General features: G+C 40.2%; 2 protein-coding genes across 3 annotated transcripts; both read left to right on the forward strand.

Moving 5' to 3' along the window:
* The first annotated feature begins 1507 nt into the window (after window positions 1-1507).
* On the forward strand, window positions 1508-9880 carry il11a (interleukin 11a). The gene is made up of 5 exons (XM_056475670.1): window positions 1508-1903; window positions 2664-2824; window positions 5964-6056; window positions 8129-8287; window positions 8406-9880. The coding sequence occupies exons 1-5, from the start codon at window positions 1897-1899 to the stop codon at window positions 8643-8645; spliced, it is 660 nt and encodes a 219-aa protein (XP_056331645.1). The 5' UTR covers window positions 1508-1896; the 3' UTR covers window positions 8646-9880.
* A 557-nt stretch (window positions 9881-10437) lies between these two features.
* Window positions 10438-23810, forward strand: znf628 (zinc finger protein 628). Of its 2 annotated transcripts, none has more exons than XM_056475197.1 (7): window positions 10438-10728; window positions 15351-15895; window positions 16028-16100; window positions 18459-19544; window positions 19619-19961; window positions 20166-20320; window positions 20933-23810. In XM_056475197.1, the coding sequence occupies exons 2-7, from the start codon at window positions 15522-15524 to the stop codon at window positions 23183-23185; spliced, it is 4284 nt and encodes a 1427-aa protein (XP_056331172.1). In that variant the 5' UTR covers window positions 10438-10728; window positions 15351-15521; the 3' UTR covers window positions 23186-23810. The 2 variants fall into 2 exon arrangements, with proteins under 2 accessions (XP_056331172.1, XP_056331174.1); XM_056475199.1 differs by having other exon boundaries at window positions 19715-19961.
* The last annotated feature ends 564 nt before the right edge of the window (window positions 23811-24374 follow it).

The raw sequence follows: 24374 nt of genomic DNA on the forward strand, positions 1-24374 counted from the left end.
AATGTCATCGTCTTGTTATTTATGGGTGAAAACCATGCCAAATGTATCATGAGCAAACATGAAAACTGGTGTCATTGCATCCACTTGTATGTCTATGACAGCGATTTGAAATGAAAGTGATCTCTTTTAAGGTAATCAGCAAACCCAGTCTATTCTTTGCATATTTGCTGTTCATTTTAATTTCCTATAAGATGATGCTGAAAATTCATAAAATAAATAACTTTTTATTTCTGATGTGATAGACACTGTCTCTGTTCGCAATTATGAAGGCATCCTAATTAAAACTGCTTTACATTATTTAACGATGCAGGTTTTACAGACTGCAGAAGTTTGTTACACATCACCTCCAAACTAGGTGTTAAAGTGACAAGAAAATGGATGACAGGATCAGGACAGGCCGGAATTAAACCTCAGTGCCCATGAACTACCCACTGTGCCAAGACTTCAGTGCTAGTTTAGATAATCATTCCCATACCTTCACGTGTGCCCCTTGCACCCTTTTGAAGTCGTTTCTACACCTCTGAGTGAGTTTTTCATCACTTTTCGTGAATCTGGATAGGTCAGCTATTAATGCCGCATGTGTATTTAAGGTCGCATTAACCCCTCATACTTTCTCTCCTGGTGTGGAAACTCCTCTCCACTTCTGTTGCAAACACTGTGCTATGCTTTATTGCATGTGACTCCGTGTTTCCAGTGCCATGCACTGCTTTCTGTATATGCTAAATTAACCTTCCCCCCTCTCTCTCTCTCTTACTCTGTCTGTCTCTCTTGAAGGCTTAGTGCTAATGTTCTGCAAGTTCCTTATAACTGTTACTATGCAACACGTACAGGCCTTACTCTGCAACACCTTTCTCTTTTTATTCCTTCTCTCACTCTTTCCTTTACCCTGGAGAGAAAGAAGGGGGAGCGTCAAAGAGGCAAAAGAGTGGAAATAACAGACTGCTGTCTCAGGACAAGTTTGAATTTGTGTATATGGTAAATACATGCAATGTAGCTTCCCTTTACATTATGCAAATAGTGTGTTTATTCCTAATATAACGGGGCTGAGAGAAAGACACCGGGAGAGTTATGAAACTCAGATTGGCCGATATAAAAAGAAACAAAGGGCTTTTTAAACTTTTGTAGGGAGAGAGGGGAAGAGATCTGAAGATGAAAAGATAAAGAGATGGACGATTTGATTGGCATAGATCTCGTAGCGGGATGGAGCAGAGGAAGAGAGATAGCAGGAGAGATAGACAGACCTAGAGAAAATGATATTGCCAGAGGAGAAAAAAAAAATAAAAACAACAGAAACGTCTTTTTTTCTTTCAAAAACTCGCAAAAGGAGACGCCGAGGGGCGGGAAGCGCGCTCTAAGAGAAAGAGAGAGAGAGAGAGTGTGTGTGTGTGTTTGTGCATGTGTGTGTGAGTGTTTTTATGAATGAACTGATGACTCAGAATGTGTCATACCCCCGTCTTTATAAAGGAAGTTTTAAACAAGCCTAAACATTTCACTTCGCGAAAAATTAGACTCGCATCCTTCTCTCTCTCTCTCCCTCTATACACCTCTCTGACCCTCGCCGTGTGTATATTTCCATCCTCATTCGCGTTTGTTAAAACTAAACGGCTATTGGGACTGGACAGAGTCGAGTTTTGGTCCTTTTTTTTCTGGTTCTCGCTAATTCTGCACTTCTGTCATTCATTCATTCATTTCACCTCACGGTCTGCCTCTGTTAAACTACTGTCGCGAGCCGTTCGCGCGGATACTGAGAGAGAGAGAGACCAACTCTGGAGCACGTGACAACATCTGGACGTTCATTTATTTATTAATTTGTACACTTTTGTTTATTTATATATTTATTCTTCTGCGTATTTATTTGCGACGTGTCTACCTTTTAAAACAAGGACTTGGACAAATATGAAATGTAAGTGTCTAATTTATTAGCCTATATCGTATCTCTGTTATATTTGTATACATTTAGTCTTTATTTCCATTGTTGACACTTGTTGCGTTAACTCATCTAAGCATTTGTAATTAGAGCACTCGCCTCTGAAAAGAAAGTTTTCAAAAACGTATTCTTAAATAACATTTCAGAGTTCAGTTTTTTAAAAAGCTAGTTTTTTTAACTTAACTTTTTTTAAAATTAAAATACATTTTTTCACTTAAAAAAACTTGTGTGATAGAAAGGTTTTATGAATGTTAAAGGTTTTTTATGGACCCCTCATTAGCAATAATAAACCTTTTTTTTTAAAAGATTTAGTTGTAAGCATCCCCCTACAGACTTCTTGAACTGACAAGCCTTTAATGTTAATAATAAACATGGGACTTTTTGATTGAAACCTGGTCAGGTTGTAAGTGTTAATGGATAAAGTTAGTTTGACAGGATAATGGCTTGAGGCTCTTGTGGTTAGTTCATTAGAGAGGCATTTATCATGTCGACAGTAATAATGGATCAAGTGTTACTCGCTCAGGGCGCACAGCAGCCTGCTGGTGAGTTGCTTCTTAAAGTGTAATGCAATGTGTGATTTCCTTCTCCCCAAAAGATGAAAGAAGCATCTTCTAGCTAAGATTATTGATTTGTTTTTTTGACAAGTAGAAACACAGTCCAGGGGTGTCATCGGCTCCTGGACAAACATATGACTGTTGTTTGTAGCTGTGCATCAATGATTTGCTCTCCTCCACAGTGCTGGGTGACTCCTCCTCATCGCTGCTCCTCTCGCTGCTGTTGGCTCAACTACATTTGTTAGCATCTGCCTTCCCTGTCCATCACCGGCGGAACCAGATCGACTTCGACAAGCTGAGCAATCAGACCAAACTCCTTCTGACGCTGACTCGGAATCTACTGGTGAGTTGATCTGCATGGTGAGGAAGTTCACACTGTACTCAGAGATGTTGATGATGATCAGATCTTGATCTCCAGCCTCTGAACAGATGGGCTAAAGTAATGCTCCTTGCAAAGATTTGTGGACAGGAATTGGCTTATCTTTCTCGCTTTTGCTCACACACAAACATGCGCACACACACCCACTGATCGGCATTTCATTCAGCTGGCTCATATTAGAGCTGAGATAGCAGATTGCGGTAGCTTTGAGTCCATGTGGGAGCAGATAAGGCTCATTACTGTAGCCTCTATCTGACTAAAAAAAACATAGATCGCTGGATTCAGGCCCAGCAGCAGGGCTGACATCCCAAACTTCATCAAAGCCTGCAATGTAACATTCGTAAACTTTCAACCTAATGAGCCTGAACCTACGGGATGGGGGTAAACACGATTCGTGTGGCTCAGAATGAGCCTTGTGCTCATATCCAGCACTCAACCCATCCCAAAGTGAAATGCTGTGGGCTTCAGTTGGGTTTTTGTGGTCGCATGTGATGTAGATCCCTACTTTGAGGGTCTTGAACCCACAATGCCCCCCTCACCTCTCCGAGGCCTCCCTTCCCTACCTTGGAAACATAAACAAATCCTTGTTCCCATGGTTACTTGGAGGTCCTGTTTACCAGCATAAGTGAAGCACGTGGCACAGAAAGGTGAAAAGTACAGTGCTGCCTTCTGTGTCGTTCCACTGTAAATGAAAATGTTAACAGATGTACTGCTTACTGCTGCAGTATGCAGAGGTGTGATCAGTTGTTGGTGTATGCTTGGTGTTATAGTGCACCTAAATATTAATGTTTATGTTGTGGCAAAACTGTATAACTGCTTCAAAATGAAATTTAAAAAAAATGGAAAAACAGATCCTTGGAGGAAATTTGAGGGGAAAAAATGGAAGAAATTGGGTCATACAGTTTTGGAATGACATTGCATTTTCAGGTTTTCATTTCTACCTTCTTAAAATGTCACTTGACCCTCCGTAGTCTTTGATTCCAATATATGTTGAGGTCACATGCTCAAGATCGAGCTAATCTGAACGGTTACTCATCTCCTTCAAGCAGACCTCCTTCAATCACCTGTCTTGAGCTAATCACTTAGCCAAGATCAGAGGCCACCTCTCCGAGTCCTTGCTTCAATTAAAAGCAATAATGCTTGGTTGCAAGTGTGTGTGTGTGTTTTGTATATAAGGGTGTTTTGCGTCTGCCGCCTTGTGTATGTGCACCAGATGTTCCAGCGGAGAACTCTATCAAAGACCCCACTGGTGACAAAAGGGCCCGACACACTTTGAAAAACATTTTGTTAGTTTTTCAATGACATGAAGCATTTATTTTGGTTTCTTTTCTTCTTGCATGGAGTTCCACTTTACAGGGGTCAAGGCTAGGAAAGAAAAATAGAATGGGAGTCGACGGAAAGTCCCCACAAGAAAGCTATAAAACTCTTGTGTGTGCGTCTACGTACAGAATGTGTTACTGTTACTTGTGTGAGGTGGTGAGAGTGTGTATACATGCGATGTTTGTATGACCGTGTGTGCGTGCCGGTGAGAGTGTGCATGTTGTAAATAGTTGTGGTCTGTGTAGGTGTGGGGCTGCTTGTTTAGCTTTCGGTCTCCACAGCAAAGTGTCCTGATAAAAATCACTCCGATTTATCACATTCCCGTATTTGCATTCAGGAAGACAGGAGGAGGGAGGGCACAAGAATCAGTCGTGTGAGGTCATGATCCAAAACGTGAGGGTGGGGCAAGGGGGGTGTTTGGGTAGAACAGGACAAGCAGCCAAGGAGATAAAGAGATCAGAGAGGGCTCTGGATGAGAGACGCTCAACAAGGTGTGTGTGTGTGTGTGTGTGTCTGTGTGATGACAGTCCCACAAAGATGAAGAGTGATGATGCGAACTGAGCTGGAGTGTGTCATCACTGACTGATGCTAAATGTAATGTTTAATTCTGCATCTTTCATTACCAATAAAAAAAAAAAAATATATATATATATATATATATATATATATATATATATATATATATATATATATATATATATATATATATATATATATATATATATATATTGCTTCTATAGCAGATTTCCTTCAGAGTTTAAAGAAGAGAGAAAATGGAGGGAAGCACAGCTGAGGGATCACGAAAACAACAACAAATCGAGGAAAAAACACATCCTTCCAAACAGGGCAAAAGTGGCAGCGGAAAGCTGGCTTGAGCACGCTATTATTTTTAACATCTGATTGGTCCAAGAAGTTGTTTTCCTCTTCTGATGGGACTTCGAAGATACAAAAAGCACATTACACCTGTCACTGTATCATTAGAGTTCCCAAACAGCCCTTTGGATGACTTGTAAACACTCTCTGCTCCATTCGCGTGGTGGCCACAATAGGAACCACGGATATTGTAACACATTGTCTAAACACCAACGAGAGCAAGTTTGGGTCACTCTTTACCAGGGCTGTCGCTAGAGGGTGATGATTCTAGGGTCCAGTCTTGCTCCTTGAGGGATGACATCTTGCAGAGTGTACTTGCCTATATGCTTGTTGCAAGTCTGAAGACTCGATTAGTGTGTTTAATTAAGCTAAGAGCTAAACTCTGCACAGCAGTGGTCCAAAAGAATCAGATTTAGGCAGCCAGCTTAGAAACACCTGAGATTGTTTCTGTCTCCCTCTAGTGCCAGGTGAGGACAATGCAGCCAGGCACAGACCAGCCCATACGTCATGGCACCTTTTTTAGCCCTGACCCTGGAGTTTCCCTGCAGCCCAGTGTTGTCTATTCCACTTCAAACTCCTTAGTCATTGCATATGTTGTTATTCTTCCTCTAGAAAACATCCTGTGGCTTCAGGTCACGAACTTTTATTGTCTAGGTTCAGAAGTTAAAGCTCGGGGAACTCTGGGTTACTGCTGTTCCCTGTAATTCTGTGGTGGTTCTGCTAGTGGATGCCAGCAGTTTCATTTGTGGGACAACTGTGACTCTGTTTTGATTGTTGAGTTCAATGTTGGGGATCTAGAACTTAGGTGTGACCACAGGAAAGTGCCATGACGTTTCCATCCAGAATGTGTGCAGAGCGCAATTGACATTGTTTTTATTAATGTCCATTCTCTTTTTTCCTTTCTCTGCAGAAAGACCGGGTGTTTAGCACAGAGATTAATCATCACAGGTTCAAGTCTCTTCCAGCAATCAGTAGCAGAGCCAGTGACTTCGCAACTCTAGAGGTGTGTATGAGAATAAATTCTCCTTAATTGTACAGTCTCAAGAAACAGTTTCTCCCTTGGTCAGTTAGCATTTGCACGATCCCCTTAAACATATGTCTTGCTGCAGTCAGACCATTAGCATCACCCTAAACCCTAATGTATTTCTTTCCACAGAACCTAGCCTATGTGTATTCAACTAAAAGCCTATTAAATATACTTCATTTGATAGCATTTGCAAACACAGGCAAAAGTTATGAGCACCAAAAATATCTTCATATGCAATAAAAAGTTGATACCTTTTACACAGGGCTTAATTTGTGCCGGAACAAACCTCTGAAATCTGATCCGGCACCTCATTTTACCGATCCCACTTCTCGCACACACATCCCACTTCCCCCCCCCCCCCCCCCCCCCCACCCTTTTCACTTTTGTCCGCGACCACTCTCCCTCCTCTGGTAACACACTGTATCCGTTACCCCGGGACCTTGCAAATTACAAATTGAGCACTGCTTTTAACCCAATACAGACATCTGCTGTTTGTTGTCCCGTCTCTCGAAAAATATTGCGTTTCTACCAAACTGTAGGTTAAATATGGACAAACAAATCTATTGGATTAAAATTGTATTTGGAAATGACATCCCAACAGTTGGGTTCATCCATATTTGACGCAAAATGATTTTGCAACCACCCAGGATTTTTAGAGAGCATCTTTTAATATTGGTCTGGTTCTGTAATGATATTTTGAGGACAAACAAGGTAGTGCAAAACCAATTTAAAGCACATGTGCAAGCTGCTTTACAAAATTTGGGTGATGCATGTGCAGTAAACACAAAATTTGCCCCCCTGGGCAGTGTATGCTCTCTTAAAAATGGTATAAAAGATGTTCAACAGAATAAAGAAACTCAAACAGGTTTTTAACAAGTGAAGGATGAGTTAATGATGACTTTCAAGAGTTCACACTTAGATATTGCTTGACGCTATTAGCAGGTTTAGCATGCTGTCCTGGGAGAGAACCCTGAGCTTAGAGATAATTGAGCTCAGGGCTCTCGCCAGGTCTTTTAGCATGTAAGGGGGTCTGAGATCAGGTACGTCTCGAGAGCTCCTCCTAGTAGATATGGAAAAGGAGGAGATGGGGTGTAAGGGGCTATTCTTTCAAAATGAAGATATGGCAGTAGGGTGAAACTGGTCTATTTATTGTAGGCTTGGATTAAGTTGATTGGATTATTACTGATTACGGATGAGAGACCAATCGCGATCAATCATATCACATGCTCCTCTCGAAATTAGCTTAAAAACTTACTTAAGGCTACGGTCACACTGGGCTTTGTGTGTGCGAAATTCTGTCGTACAGCGCTGCGAAAGGGGCGGGGTTAAACAAGATGATTAGACATTAAAAAAAGCAAGCGATTGCTTCATGTTTTAAATTTCTGTCCAGAGAGGTCATGTTTTGATCCTCGATTGGTCTCACGCAGTCAAGTGATGCAATTTTGCAGGTCAGAGTTCACCAAGCTTGAACTTTGCACCGCAACAACATGCGAAACTTGATGCATGACCTTGCGTTTCCGGTCTGACGCATTCGCGTGCGTATAAATGGAAGTCTATGGGAGGAAAAGTCAAGTGTGACCGCAGCTTAAGAGCTTGATTAGCTAGCCCAGGTTTGTCTGATTGGGGTTGTAACTAAAGTTTGCAGGACATCAGCCCTCCAGGACCAAGTTTGTGCACCCCTGACTTAAGGGCTGCTCATTACAACCCAGTCTCAAAAGAGAACATAACTGCTTTATAATTGGGCAAATAAAGGGTTAAGTCATGAATTTGTACAAAATCATTGATATAAAAATGTTTGATTTTTGGAAAAAGCTGTCAAGAAGGCCTACGTTACTGTCACTGGGCAAGAGCAGACTTGACAAAAACGACAAATGAGATCATTTGAATTCATCACAAATTAGTCACTAATTCACCAACCCAAAAAATACTAGTGGTTGATTGTTTTTGGCCTTTAGCTCTACATCTGTCTTTTTATCTGTATATCAGCTTGTAGTCCTTGTCTAGTCTCCTGAATTCTCTTGCTAATGTTATTTTTTCTCTCGTTGCAGGTCAAGCCTACTCTTTCTCAGCTCCATGCAAACCTCAAGTCCTTTCAGCACCATTTTGAGTGGCTGAACAACATAACACACAAGCAGCAGCACAGCATACCAAAGCTGACGGACATGGTCTCCCACATCGGGGGGCTCGTAAACTCCTTACAGCGCCAGGTAACACTCGTCTCTCAGCAAACAATATGCACAAATGTCACAAACTTAGCACGCACGGTGATATATAATCATTTATGTGAGTCCAATGCATTAATCATGAGTTGTTGTCTTTTTTCAGATGAACCACATAGGGGCTCCCCGACTCCCAGTCCCCTCCCCGTCACTCCCACCCATTCCCACCTTTCACTGGGAGATGGTTCAGACCTCTCAGGAGCTCCTGGAACAGTTCTCACTCTTCTGTGATTGGGCCGCTCGAGTGTTGGGCAGGACGCGGTCTTTATTAACCTCCAGAGAAGCACCTGTCGTAGGGAGCACCGGGACATCTCCCAGTGGCCCAATTCGAATTGTGGGGAAATAGTTTCCATATATTAAGAAGAGTTTTGAGTTTTATGGTCAGTCCGGCCCATTCAAGTGAAAGAAGGGTGGTCAAACAATTTAATTTGTTACCCATTCACAGCAATCAGTCTCACCACTGTTGTTTGTGTCAAAGATGTACATTTTTCAAAACAGCCTACCTTGAGTGATGTGTTAGTGGGGGATTATCTTTGGTGGGTTGTGATGCGCCCTGTACATCCCAGGCTGATTTAAATTTTTAGTCAGAGTTTGAAGCCTGATCAGTGAAAGAGTCTGATCTGAAAACGACCAAGCACTCTGGTAGACATCCTGCTTCCGACGCTCAATTTAACTTTCTTTTTTTATACAATTAATTTTTTTAGTACTATTTGTTATTTATGTATTTATTTATTTATTGATTAGTTATTTATTTGATGATATTATTTATTTGATTGCTTGATACACGTCAACACTCTTTTCATTATCAAGAAGTAAAATGTACTCTCTTTATTATTTTGCTTTATCCATCTGCTTCTTTTGTACCACGCACACATACAAAACACATGTATGACAGCTTCATTTCATGTCATTTATTCAACTGATTGTATTTGATACAGTTTATTTCCTCCTCACTGTTGCCTAGGTTGTCATACTTTGCCACTAGATGTAGCAATATTGTGGGAGTGTAATGTATGCCAGTGCTGAATGAGCGAGGACTAGCACTGACCTTTTGCTTGTCTTTCTTTTTTGTTGTTGTCTGTAGTTTTTGCACAGCATATTAGGGTTTATATTGTTTTACTTATTAGTTCTGTGATTCAGGAACATACTTTAATAAACCTTATTTCAAGCAACAACCTAAGACAACCTACGCCTTAAAATACTATGTATTGTGATACTTTGGTACTGTAAAGTTGTACATAGATGTTCCCGAATGTAAACTAGTATATACAATGTGTGTATACATACATTATTGTTTTCTGTAAGACAAAGTCCAGCGCTTTATCGATGTGTTGCAATATAAACTTTTTTTTCTTTCCCTCTCACGTTTTAGGATTTTGATACAGTATTTACTATTTATTTATATTATTATTATGGCTATTATTAATATAATAATTGTTATTATGTTCAAATTATTTATTTTTCGCTATTCAGAAGCAAGACTTCTGTCATGTTTTGTACTTTTATACTACTCACCATCAAGCATCATCTCTGTTTTGGTCTGTGTTGACGTCAGTTTGAAAGTTGCCTATGTATGTGCACTAAATATGCAAAAACTAGTTCAAATGTGTGCCTTGCGAGAAAAATAAAGTACTTTTTAATGCACATTTTAGTCATTTGTTTGGTAATGTATCTTAATGGATATTCTTCATGGAGTGAAGAGTGAAATTCTTCAATTGAATTGAAATTAAGGCTTCAGGGTTATGAAGGCTCACATTTTTAAAAACAAATATACTTTTAAAGTGTTCTAACAATACCTTACTTCTGAGTAGGCCTGCAGATATTCTTACTTCGGTTAACACTCTCACTAAACGATGACGACGTACGGGCTAAACTCCATTACCCAAAAATCCTTGCGCAGAGCAAGGCTAGCACATAAGATGTGATTTCTTTGTCTACAATCAACAATTGATACCTATTTAAAACGCAATGTTTAAATAATAACCAGGGCCATTATTTTCTGCGGTTTTAAAACAAACTACAAACAATCTACGCATATATTAATGTAAAGTTCGTCACAGTGTATTTTTGACCAATGAGACGAGCCAACAGGGGACTAGAGCGACCCAATAGTCGACGACTTTACTGAGAGGCGGTCACAAACTGGCGACTGCTGGTTAGTTTGTGCTCTAGAATATTGTTAAGGTTGTGTGGACTATCACTGCGGATTTCGGCCTTATATAATTACATTAAACACAGCTATTGCTCAGCATTGGACCAAGGGAATAATAAATGCATAGAATAATGCACTTATTGCGACAAATATCGCGACGCGTGAGGAACGAAGAAGAGGATGAGATGGTTTCGAGTAGGCCGGCTCGAGATGGCACAATTAATTTAGCGAACAGTCGATAAAGCCATCCGCCGTTGATCTGTGGAGAAACTAAGTGGTGAGTGCGCTTTGGCCAACTCGAGCCTTTTATCTTCGTTATGTGTTTATGTTTTTTCCCATTTCGCTTAGCAAGAAGGCAGAGAGAGAGAGAGGTGAGGGAGGGAGAGTGAGGCAGGAGGAGGAGGAGGAGGAGGAGGAGGGTCTTTAAAGGGAAAGGTGGATCCGTGTTTACTACTCGGATACTAAACATTGATCAGAAATAATAATTGCATAAAAAATTTGTTGTACTATCACACAGTGTAAGTTGAATATTTAAAAAAATATATATTATGTTGTTGTGATACTTAAAAGTATTTTATCATGTCATTAAATGAACTAAGTATACGTTTTATTGCAATTTTGTACACTAAATTATATTTTAGAGGCTTTTGTAAATTGTGGATAGTTATTATTAATATTAATATTATCATTATTCATTCAATAATTTTCCTTTGGCTCAGTCCCTTTATTAATCCGGTGTCGCCACAGCGGAATGAACCACCGACTTATCCAGCATAAGTGTTTCACAGCGGATGCCCTTCTAGCTGCAACCCAGTACTGGGAAACACCCATACACTCACATGCACGCTTGGCCTATTTATACTATGGCCAGTTTGGTTGGTACATGCACAGCTAGTATTTTTCAGCCAATGATGAACTTTTGGTGAAAGATTTATGTGACTATCTCATAGACTGTAAAATATATGGACGGAGTATCCGTGACGTCACCCATAGGTTTCTGAAGAGCGCAAAAGAAGCCACAAGTAGGCGCGGCCAACCGTCGCCATTTTGTTCGCGCGTCATCGCACCCACGGCGGGATACCAAACAAGGGCAAAGAGGCGGAGAGTGGGCGGAGCTTGCTTAGACCTGGCAGACAGACTTTACTGTGGGAGAAACGCTTGATACTTTATTACCTGCGACTCGTTTGTGTTCTGACCACATGTGCTTGGCTGTACACTATATCAATAAAGTGATTAGACTTTCAAAAACACTGTTGTAATACACAGAGCCACTAAACATTGCTCTTATGACGTTTTTCTACAGGAGAAAAACGCTAATTACTTCCAAACACTTCAGATATAGTCTGTGTTAGTAAATGCAAGACTATTGATGAAATCCAGCATAACACTGTATGATAACGCTTCAGATGACTGTTCTAGAGCCTACAGCTAATCTATCTGTCACATTCTGGAGTGCTCTACGGGTCTAAAGAAAAATATTAATGATAAATGATCTTAAATCAAACAAATACATTTATAGAGATGGTGTATAAGTATATAACTTTACTCACATGGGAAACGAGGCCACATGAATGGTTTGTGAGCACAATTAAATGCACACAGCATCCCATATCATCTGATAATTGTAAGAAATAAGTCCAAAAGGCAGCTGACTGTGTAAAGCCACATAAAACAAAACAAAAATACGAGGAATATGCCGAGATCAGTGGCTAATCTGCCGGATTCAGCTGAGGTGAAGTGACGGCGACCAGCGAGACCTAGCTGTCACTCAAGTGACCACGCCCTTAATTATGCAAACTTAATATAACCTAATATTAAGGAAACGGATGAGTTATAAAAAAAATTCACCCCCCTCACAGTTGTCATGGAGGGTAATAATAGCTATATGAACCAAAATCGTTCTTTGTACCAGGCTGTAAACACCTTTTGTTCTGCTGTAAAATTGGCCATTCTAACAGTAGGCTCAATTGCACTTTGCTCTATTATGGAGCCAGGACTAGCGGAATTTTGATGAATTGCAGTTTCAGTTACTTCCGTATTGGCCTCCCGAGGGAGAGCGGGAGGTTGCCGCTTGGACTATCTTCAATTTCATACGGTTCCTTTTACAGCATCAATGTTGTAATGTAATTAAAATATAATCAGTTAAATAGACTTAAGCATCCATTTGTTGAATAAAGCCTAAAAAGAGACAAAAAAAAAAACGTTTAAATGCAGGCTAGCGCAGAAACTCCTTTGAAAATACTGGGGTAAAATTCATTTCCATATTTTAAAGACATGTCATGGAAAAATATAATTTAATGCAGTGCTTCTTGTTTGGTCTGATACCCACTTTATATCATATCTCAACCAGGCAGTGAAGATCACTGTTTTTTTAAAGAAATCATATTTTAAACGCCGCAATTCTGTATGGAATGACAATAACTGAAAACCCTGGGGCTAGCTGACTGAAATTAAAAGTCCCATTCACAAATAGCGCATGTCTTTAGACTGTGGGGGAAACCATAGCACCCGTAGCACCACATTATAACATAATCCAACAATGCCCAGTATTTTCAATACTGGTGTAGAAGGATAAAGCACACAATTCAATTAATGTTTATTTCTATAGCACTTTTACAATGTAGATTGTGTCAAAGCAGTTTAACATAGAAGTTCTAGTAAATTGAATCTCTGTCAGTGCAGTTTTCAGAGTTGAAGTTCAGTTTAGTTTAGTGTGGTTTAAATTTCACTGCTGAAAGTCCAAACACTGAAGAGCAAATCTATTGATGCGCAGCTCCACAAGTCCCAAACCAAGCAAGCCAGTGACAAGGAACAAACTTCACCAATTGATGAAAGTGTCAAGTAAAAGAAGGATGAAGAAAAAAAAACTTGAGAGAAACCAGTCTCACAAGCTTATCAATGCTCCACAACTGGATACCTTCAGTCCAAAGCTGGTAGAAAGCTTCAGTTGTCAAAAGAGTATCAAATTAGAAACTTGGAAGACATCATTTTTCATATAAGCTCATGCTAGCTCGCCACAGATTGCATTGTTATTACTTTATTTTCATTATAGTGCAGGTACTAGCTCGTAAAGTTCTCAAACTAAAATACTGCCATATTTACTCACCCTTGACTTGTTTCAAACCACTTTGAGTTTTATTGTTGTGTTGAACACAAAATAAGATATTTTGAAGAATGTAGGAAACATGTTTACATTTACCTCCATAATGTTTGTATTTCTATGGATACTATGGATGTCAAATGTTACAGGAAATGTATTAGATCAGTGGTGTCGAAACTTTCTCTTATGAAGGGCCAAAAACCAAATATCATCAAGAGCCGTGGGCCAAAGGTAAATATACCAAACTATTTTACGTTAAAGTTGCCATGGCTAATTTCCAAATTTATTTCACAATATTTGAAAATAAATAGAAAATATAACTTTTTAAAAATGTATTATCAAATGCAGTAAATGATAACTTATAGTAATAAAAACATATTGATATTGAAAATCGGGTGACAGTATGTACATTTAAACCAAACCTGGTTCATTTACACCATTTAATTGAAACATTTAGTTTCAGTTAGCTTTTAACAATAAAACAAACAAGCAAAGGATTAAATTTGAATTGAAAATCTTGAAACCATCCCTATCATCCTCCCTCTTTTCACAGATGGGATGGTGAGCCAAATCAAAGAATACCCTGGGCCAACTTTGGCCCACGGGCCCTGGTTTGGACATCTCTGTATTAGATAATGACGATATAATGATACCTGTTCAGTGTAGTTCACCAGGACAAAATGCTTTTAATAAACATATCAAACATTTATTTTGTTATTGTTTTAATTGGTGCTTATATGGATATTTGTATTTTATAATATTTATGTTTAACATTTTCCTCATTTGTCCTCAACACCTGAAAATTAGGGATGCTCCGATCGATCGGCCGAAATCAATTGGTTGATAATCACATGTAGTGACTCGATCGGTACTCGCTAATATGTCCATTCTTGTGAATCGATCGCAGCAGTTTGTTTTTGAGTTTATATGCAGAGGAAGACGCACTTTCGCTCCCATATATTATGCATAACCTACAGCAGCCGCAACACATGAGGAGGTAAATGATGCGTGGGGGCATGAGCGATCAATAAGCTCGTGTCATAGCTGCTAAATGTATACGCATGCAGTGCGACTTGTTTATACAGTCTATTGGCGCAATTATTTTAATCATTCATTAATTTTGTTTTCGGCTTAGTCCCTTTATTAATCTGGGGTTGCCACAGCGGAATGAACCGCCAACTTACCCAGCATATGTTTTACGCAGCGGATGCCCTTCCAGCTGCAACCCATCTCTGGGAAAGCAATTATTTTATTAGTCTGTTTTTTTTTTCATGAATAGTTACACGAATATAACCGGCCTCTGAGCAAGCTGAGAGGATCACGTGAGCCCTACTGATGCTCCTATGGGCTGTCGCTCAAGAAAGTCGCTCTTCATTTGCATGAAGTTGAAGGATTCTCAACTTTGTCGTGTTGCTCGTCACGCCTGTCTGGTCGCCAACGATTGCTGTCGCTCACGTCGACGAAGATCGCTGGAAATTGCTCACTCTCCGTTGAAATGTACGATCGCTTGTCGCTTTGCCGCTGCAAGTCACTTGTAGTGTGAATGAGGCTCAAATATCACTTAAGCAAATGTGCTTAATTCATTATAAAGCTTGAAGCAGTAGAATCGGTGCTCTGCATCGGCAGATCACTATGACAAAGAATCAGTACTCGGGATTGGCAAAAATCCTGATCGGAGCATCCCTACTGAAAATAGTTTTTGTTTGTATCACATTCACACTAATTGAGAACTGTAATTTATATTTGCATAGTGCATACACATAAATCATACATTAATTGATATGTTTGTGTTATTACAGCTCTATCAACTAAAGAAAAGACGAGGGAAGACATTCTGCCTGAGAAAAGGTTTTCTGGCTGAAATGTGAGCCCAAACTCTACCAAACACAAGCCATGGCTGCCATTATTGGAACAAAACCACGAGACGACTGAGTACCTTCACTACAGCCCAATTTTTGTCACCAGCTGTGATGGCCAACACTGTTGCTACTCTGGTGGTCCAAACCGAACTCTTAACTTCTCAAACACCTTCCGCCCTTTCTCCTTTTCCTTCCCTACTTCCTTCTGTAGAGGATGGAGAGGAGGATGGAGGGAAGGGAGAAGAGGGCAAAGAGTCTGAAACGGTCGTGCTCACAGGTGACATGGTGACATCATCAACGGCACCTGTTACAACGGTGGCTCAAAACCCGGAGCATCCATTTCAGTGTCTGGACTGCGGCAAGAGTTTTAAGTGGTCATCCAGACTGGCACATCATCAGAGAAGCCATAACAATGAAAGGCCATATCGTTGTAACATTTGCCCTAAGGCCTTCAAAGGCTCATCTGCCCTATTGTACCACCAGAGGTGAGAGGTCAACTGATTCAGCATGTTGGTGGATATATGTCTAATTAATCAAAATTATATGATGTGTTGGTGGTGACTTGTTTTTTTTGTGTATGCTGTTCCTAAATAAAAATTGTTTGAATGTTATTTAAGGTCTCATTCTGGAGAGAAGCCCTACAAATGTGATGACTGTGGTAAAGCATTCAAACGCTCCTCTCTTCTACAGGTGAGCCATTTTAATTGCAAGAAGGGTCACCATAGATATCTTTAATTCCTAAAATTTCATTAAAAATGTACAAAAGCACAACCTCAAAATAAATCGAAGGAATCAGTTCATTAAGTAAAATAAAATTGGCAAGATAAATGCATTTCCTGTTTGGTACAGTAGACATTTTCTGATGGCTAAAGATTGTATGCACCCCTGATTTATTCTAACTGCGTTCAAACCTAAAGCGGTGAGAGGGTCAAAGTTCACTCTGGACACTCTGACAACAATGCTTTCTGCCTTGCAGCTCCGCTGGTGAGAGTGTCAAAATTCGCTAAATTGATCTCGTATATAAAGGAAATCAGTTACATTTCTGCATAAAAACATGCTTTCCAGGATGAAAATGTTGCATGCCCTTTAAGTTGTTGCATGTGGTGTGGCTTTGCTCCACATATTCAATATGTGTCCATATGTCTGAAATATTCTGAAGCAGCTATACTGTTTTGTACTGTGGTTATATTTAGCGCGAGATTCTTACTTTAAAAAAAACATTAATGCACACCAGTAACTGGCCAGTGACTTTTTAAAACGCTTGTCCTTGTGTAAGAAAACATCGTAAATAATTGGAAATCCGGCAAATGCAATAATTAAACTCTTGGGAACAACTGTAGTCAGAACCAAAGTTCAAATGACTTTGTTCTCTGGAATCCTCTCAAGCGGTGGACTTCAACATTTTGATTGGTTGCCGCTGAGCCGCGTAATAGCTCATTATCAGGAAGAAGACTTGATTTCAACTCTCGTCAATGCTCACACTGGCGAAAACTCCTCGTCGCTTATCACCGCTGGCATCCATTTAAAAGGAATGACTTCTGGCTACTTAGATGCTCTCACTGCCTTCGGTGTGAACGGTCAGTTACAATTTATGAATGTATTGTGTTATAAAAAGGGCTTTTCACACTGGGACGAATCCTGGGGTTTCATTCTACCAAATCTCTCTTTTGGTCCTGGGAAAAGAAACATTTCACATTAAGAAACAGGGTACTGCCTATTCCCAGGCTTGTGCAACTCCGGGGCAAGATTACCATGGCTTTTTCATTGTTAACTCCACAATCCTGTGCCAAACATGTACAGTGTAAAACAGTGCTATATTAAAATGTTATGGCTAGATGTTTAGCAACAGACAGCTTCTGACGATTCTGTAAATGTAAAATAAAGGTTAATATGATTAGCCTATTATTATTGTTATTTCTCAAACATATGGTAAAACAACAATAATAATATTAGGCCTATGTGTAAGTCTACTGTTGCTTAAAATGCTAAGTTTTGTATTATGGTGGACTTGAACAGACTTTCAATATGTCCCGTTTGTTAATTCACAGTAAAATGATGACATCAGAATAAAACTATTCATAAATCTGAAGTTGATTTATTATAAGACCTGTGCTTGTCATCTGTCATTGACAACATTATTAGACCATTATATTTCCATTATATATAGGCTAGGGTTGTTATACTGACACAGTAAATATTTATTTTCATGCACAACACTTTGTGTTCGCTATGAAAGAAAAAACATATCAAATGCTTGTCGTAATCATAACCCTAAAATGCGATATGATCATTTAAATGATGTGCGCACAGGCTTCACTTCCTAGTGCGGCTCATGGCTGCTGTCACTGAGAAAAACACACATACATGCAAATCAAACCTCCCGCGTGGCCCTCAAACGATCGCTCGTTGCAACAAACTGAACGTTATTTACAACTTTTTTACCTGTTATTCACAGCATATGCAGGTTGTGTTCACTAAAGTAGGCGTCATTTGCGTGCATGCGCACTTTCTCTGCAGTAAACAAAGCTCACAGCTCACATGCGATTTAGACGACCGTAAATACATTATTACATGAAGACAGAAATGACATTTTGGGTGAATTATACCTTATAAAAATACAGTATGTGACACTTTTAATGCCATTTGAAGGTGTCAATGTTGCTGTAAAGACTTCAGCCGCCGTCTTTTCTTCTCTTCTGATCTTGAAAATATAATTGGCTGAATCGTAGAAAAAGCTGAATTAGGATCGTGTGTAGGGTCGAATCGAGATGATCTTTTTTTCAATTAATTGTGCAGCCCTAATGTGAATGCACTTTGCTAAAGCTTTTATGTAAACAGGCTTAGGAATGAACAGTGTAAAATGTCAGCATTCTGGAATCGTTAACCGCAGGTAAACAGTTATCAAACCTGAAGCAAGGCAATCTAGGATTTAATTTTCTGTGTTTATATAGCAAAGAGTTTGCATTTGAAGTGCGAAAAGCCCTAAAGTGAGTTTTCTTCAAAGGTGTTTGAAAATTGTTTACTTAACATCACTATGGTTTCCATCAGATTCATCGAAGTGTGCATACAGGTCTACGCACTTTCCAGTGCTCCTACTGCCCTCTGACCTTCAAGTGGAGCTCACACTACCAGTATCACCTCCGCCAGCACACTGGTGAATGTCCGTACCCATGTGACAGCTGCTCCAAAGCCTTCAAGAACTCAAGCAGCCTCCGCCGCCATAAGAATGTACACCTGGGCTTCAAGCCTTACGTCTGTGACGTCTGCAATAAAGCTTTCAGCCAGTCCACCAATCTGCGACAGCACATGCGCATACACACAGGGGAGCGTCCATATATTTGCGGAGATTGTGGCCGCAGCTTCACTCATTCTTCCAACTTGGCGCTGCATCGCATCTCTCACATGGACGGGAAGGGGAAAAGTGCTGGGAAGGCTGGAGGGGTCAACTCAGCAACTCGTCAGGTGGAAGTGGTGCTGACGGAGGATTTGACCACTGTTGGTATGAGCATTTCCGAAATGGTTGGCCTTGTGGGTGGACAGGAAGGAGCAGTCGGGCAGGTGTTCCTGTCTCACAGTACACCTTCACCTGCTACCTCAGTTTCAGCCAATCAGAACCTCCTGCCACAACTAACACTCACACCTACTTCCTCTTCTGTCACGGACACAGATCATATCCACATGAACAAGGGTGACACGTGTGCTAATGTCTTGCTTTTCAGCTGTGGCAGTTGTAATGAGACATTTTCAACACAGATTCACCTTGAAGAGCATCAGACACTACACTTAGATAGCCTGGGCCCAGCAGGTGGTGGCGTGGTTGCTACGGAAAGTTGTACAGAGGCTGATGGAGGTGGGGTGTCACTGGTCGGGGCTACACCATTGTTGGCAGACTTCGAAGAGGTTGTTGAAACTACTACAGTTGCTGACAGTGGGCAGGGTGCAGAGTTATTAGGTCTGGATGCAGTTAGAAACGAGTCCGGTCAAGCACAGTATGATCTTCTGCAGACCTTCACTGCATCTGTGAATCAGTTGACATCTGATAACAGCTTACCAACTGCACAAGCTACAACAGACTGTACCTACTGTGGGAAGACTTTCAAGACCAGCAGTGGACTGACCAGACATGTGGCTCAGGTGAGACAGACGAGTTGCTCCACAGGGTATTTAAATAAACACTCTTCATTTCTCATGATCTCTTTCTTTTCAAGGCCCATCCTCGCACTCTATCCGATTCGCGTACTCAGTTCAACTGCTCGGCATGTGACCGATCCTTCCCTCTGCTCTCCTCTCTGCTTAACCACCAGCACTCCCACACTCCTGAGCAGAGGTTGCTTGCTGAGGCAGAAGCGGAGGCAGAGATCGTCTGCCCCTCTCTCTCATTGCCCCTGTCCTCCTTAAAGAGAGAGGGAGAAGATGGAGAGAGAGAGATCCATGTCAGTCTGATTGCCGTCACTGAAGAGGGCGAGAGGCGAGCTGTGAAACCATCTGCCAAAGCTTCAGGGAAGGGAAGCAGGAGAGGTGGAGGTAGCAAGACATCTGCCGCAAATAACGGTAAGAGAGCTGTAGTGGATATTAAAGCACTTAATAGGTTTATTTTCGAAGTTTGTCGTATATGACAGTGTTATTTCATTTAATTTATCATACATTGATTGTAAATTTATTATCAAGCTTTTGATATCTAGATAAATATAATAAACACTCTATTTGTCATATTTCTGGTTGTCACGACTGTTACGCTGTGTTCATTCCCTACAGAGAGGCCATATCGCTGCTCTGAGTGTGGGAAATCATTCAAAGGCTCATCAGGACTAAGGTACCACATGAGAGACCACACTGGGGAGAGACCGTATCGGTGCACAGAGTGTGGCAAGAGCTTCAAACGGTCCTCGCTGCTCTCCATACACCAAAGGGTAAATCCAGCTACTTATCAAATTGATGTTTAATTTTTTTTCTACATAAGAGCATTATTAAGGAATTATTTGCATTACTAAATCAATACTGTAAAGTATATACTTTATTAATTTCATGATGGTTATTAGGTTTGGTTATTATTTGTTATATTAACATGTTATAACACAAGTGATTTCACTGTCTTGCATGGAACACAAATATTGATATTTGAATGTGCTTCATATTTTTTGTCCTGTGCAGTTATATTCATATAATAGCCTATATTACAATTATTAATTATATAAGTTATGGTCTGGAGCTGTCAAGCTTCAAATCACATCGAAAGTATTATAAATTTTGTATTCTTACAGTGTAATACCAACATATTAATATATAAATTAAGAATAGCAATATGAGCTAGCTTTAAATTTTCATCTGTAGCTCACTCCAAGCTATATAGAGCACAATTTTACATAAAATTTGTACATACATTAGTTTTGATTTTTATTTTATTTTTTTATTTTTTTAAATAATAAATAGAATTTTCAATTTTAAGTAGACTGTTTCTTTAGGTATGTTCTTCTTTTTTAAATCAGCTGTAACCCTCTAAAAATGGTTCTCATCCCATGTAGGTGCACACAGGTGTGCGGGCCTTTCAGTGCCCCTACTGTCCACTGACCTTTAAGTGGAGCTCACACTACCAATACCATCTTCGCCAGCACACCGGTGAGCGGCCATATGTATGTCAGGAATGTGGCAAGTCTTTCAAGAACACCAGCTGTCTCCGTCGCCACAGTCAGCTCCACTCTGGTCTACGTCCACATGCTTGCTCGGTGTGCGGTAAGGCTTTCTCTCAGACCTCCAACCTCAAACAGCACGAGCGAACACATTCTGGAGAAAGGCCCTTTCAGTGCTCCCAGTGCCACAAAAGCTTCACCCACTCATCCAATCTGCAGCTGCACCTACGCACACACTCCTCACACAAGGACTTCAAGTGCCAACACTGTGGAAAAGAGTTTGTCATGCTTTCCTACCTGCAGAGGCATTTGAGAACTCATTTGAGAACTTCTGCGGGTGATGTAGCATGTACAAAGGAAGCAGGAAAGGTTGTTAAAGGTAGTGGGGCTTCAGAGACAGCAACGCTAAATGTAAACTTGAATGTACCTGGAGGGCTTACCTCATTGTTTCCCACTGATAGTAATTCCACTTTGATTCTTTCACCCCCAAATCTGGACATACCTCCAAACACATCACAGAATTATTTCATGATACAGACAACTTCGGGTTTGCAGCTGATCCCACTGTCCAATCCCACACCAACACAACCAGCCCCACCTCCTCCACCCCCTCCTCCTCCACCACCTCCACAGAATTTCCTGCTTCTTCAATGTCAGTCCAACAATGGAAATCAGCCTAGTCTGATCCTAGTCCCCACAGCATCCAGTACAAACACTCTTCCCACCCCATCAGAACCACAGACCCTTCCCTTGGTTCAGACTATTCCAGCAATGCCCCAAGTTCTGGCAGCACCCCAAACTCCAATCCAGCCATTTCAACCAGTTCAGACACAGCAGAGATTTATTTTGACCAATAATAATGCTCCACTCATTACTCACCAGCCTCAAAACACACCGACGATTGCTCGTCCCATTTTAGGCAGTCTCGCTCGGAGCAGAAAAGGAGGAACTCGGCGTGGACGAAAGCCTAAAGCTGCTACTCAAAAATCCCCCCCTGCCCTTCAGACTACACCAGTCAATCAACCATTAATGGTGTCATCTGCAAGTTCCACATCGACCACGATATCCAGTGCCACTTCTGCTGCTTCAGTAAAGACAATGTTCCCACAGCTTAATGCTAATAATCCACCAGCTGTTTCGCCTGTCAGCACTTGCCAAGTATCTGAAAGCCCTTCTGTTCCTGCAGTTAGCATTATGTCAGTGACACCAAACTCTAAACTAACAAACAGTTCCCCCATGTTGAGCAGTGATTCTGAGAGTGTTGCAGTCAAGAAAGCTGTTAAAGAGATATCAAGGGAGCACTTTGTTCTGTGCTTGAAGAAAGAAATAGAAAATGGAGAACAGGGGGATAGGATGGAAGTGAAGGTGGAGATGGGAGGACAGAATGATGCAGAGCAATCTTATGTCTTGCAGATTGAAGGTGAGCACCAGGAAGAGGGAGAGAATGGTGAGGGACAAGAGAAGTCATATGTCCTGCGATTTCAGACAGAGGGAGAATGTGAGGGAGAAGCAGGTAAAGATAAGACAGGAATGGTCTCTCTTAACTTACTGCAAGAGTGGACCGAACAGAGTGAGGGACACAGAGCTGCAAATGCTGAAGGAAATGTTGAAGTAGAGAAGTCATTTGTGCTTCATTTCCAAACTGAGCCTCAAAATGAGGATGACATTCAGCCAAGTTCAGGCTTCATAGGAGGCCCAGATGAGGATCTCAGTCTTTCTTGTCATTCTGGACAAGCCTTGGTACCCCTAGAAGGGCAGGATGTGGTGTTTGAGCTTGGTGACGAGACAAAAATTGATGGAAGCACAGGTCCAGGAGACAGTGTTCAAATGATCGCTCTAATAGAAGGTGAGGGGAACAGTTCTGGGGCAAGGGGCAGTTTTAAAGGTGCTGTTGGGGCAAACTCTGGGCAAATGGAGGGAATCTTCCAGTTAGAGGGTGGAGAAGGCATTGTTATAATTGAAGTTAGCACCAGCAGTTTGAGAGAGAGCGGAATAGAGGCAGCAGATGTAGGACATGATTTAGTGGAAGGAACTGAGGAAAACCAAACTAATGATGCTCAAAGCAGACAGGAAGTAATGTCAGAAGAGTTAAAAGTTGCTGAAACTGAGAGTTTATCAACAACAGAGATGGGGCTGATTGGAACTTAAGGTCAAGTGGAATGACTCTGATATTTAACAGTTTGCACCTCTAGACACATTTTCAAATGCAAAACTACCAGTTGCACATTTGTTTATCAATTCTACAAACTGGGTTAATGTAATAGTTCTGTCATTTTGAAGTGTTCCTATTGGACGTCTTTAGAGAGTAGGAACATGCTGACGGTATTGTACACGACCTATGTTAGATCTTGCATAAATCATATGGCTTGTTGCACACATAGACATCCTTAGAACACCACTGTGTCTTCTTCCTTTGTTGTTGTCCCCTGCAAGAATGCACTTTGCAGGGATAAAGCATATGTTGCTTGGATACAGTTACAGTTGTTCACCTGGCCCCTACGGGGAGCTGTTTCACAAACCACAGTCATCAAATCACAGCCCAGCCAAAAACAGTGGTTTCTCAATGAAGGAAATCTTGGTTGCTCTTCTATATCCAGGGTGCACTGAAAACAGAATTTTTAAACTAATATGAAATATGAACTATATTCAGCTATGCTGTCATGTTGACAGTGACTGCACAAAGTGAACTTTTGTAAATATGTCTACTCTGTTTGTTTTCAGTCTTAATATTGGTACTAGATGACAATTACCAATAAAAAAGGTATTAATGTCAGTATTTGTGTATGCTGTATATTTTGTTTACTCAGTACTTTGGTTAAATTTCATGCACATCACAGACCCCTTAGTTTTTAAGGTTTTTTTTTTTTTTTTTTTTTTTAATTACTGATTTTGTGGCGGTAATTCCAAAAACTTGCAGACAATTTTGCGATTAAAAAAAATAAATAAATAAAATAAATATATATATATATATATATATATATATATATATATATATATATATATATATATATATATATATATATGTATGTATGTGTGTGTGTGTATATATATATATATATATATATATATATATATATATATATATATATATATATATATATATATATATATATATATATATATATATATATATATATATACATACATACATATATAAAAATATTTTTTCAAATAATCATTGTGTGATCAGTGAAATATTTTGTCTTTTGAAATTGTAACCGTATTGACACGGGGAAATAACTCTGCTTGTAAGATCTTTTCAAGTGAAATATTTTCTCAGAGCACACACACAAGCCTTTCAATGCTTCACATCTTATCAGCAAAGGAAAGTGACATC

Source organism: Danio aesculapii, chromosome 16, assembly GCF_903798145.1.
Source record: "Danio aesculapii chromosome 16, fDanAes4.1, whole genome shotgun sequence".
Taxonomy (NCBI): Eukaryota; Metazoa; Chordata; class Actinopteri; order Cypriniformes; family Danionidae; genus Danio; species Danio aesculapii.

Bases quoted from the DNA above. Each gene is read 5' to 3' on its own strand.
- il11a (XM_056475670.1), top strand. The intron at 2,825-5,963 runs GTGAGTTGATCT...CTTTCTCTGCAG, and splicing joins CGCTGACTCGGAATCTACTG to AAAGACCGGGTGTTTAGCAC. The intron at 8,288-8,405 runs GTAACACTCGTC...GTCTTTTTTCAG, and splicing joins TAAACTCCTTACAGCGCCAG to ATGAACCACATAGGGGCTCC.
- znf628 (XM_056475197.1), top strand. From the start codon at position 15,522: ATGGCCAACACTGTTGCTACTCTGGTGGTCCAAACCGAACTCTTAACT. The intron at 16,101-18,458 runs GTGAGCCATTTT...GGTTTCCATCAG, and splicing joins AACGCTCCTCTCTTCTACAG to ATTCATCGAAGTGTGCATAC. The intron at 19,545-19,618 runs GTGAGACAGACG...TTTCTTTTCAAG, and splicing joins TGACCAGACATGTGGCTCAG to GCCCATCCTCGCACTCTATC.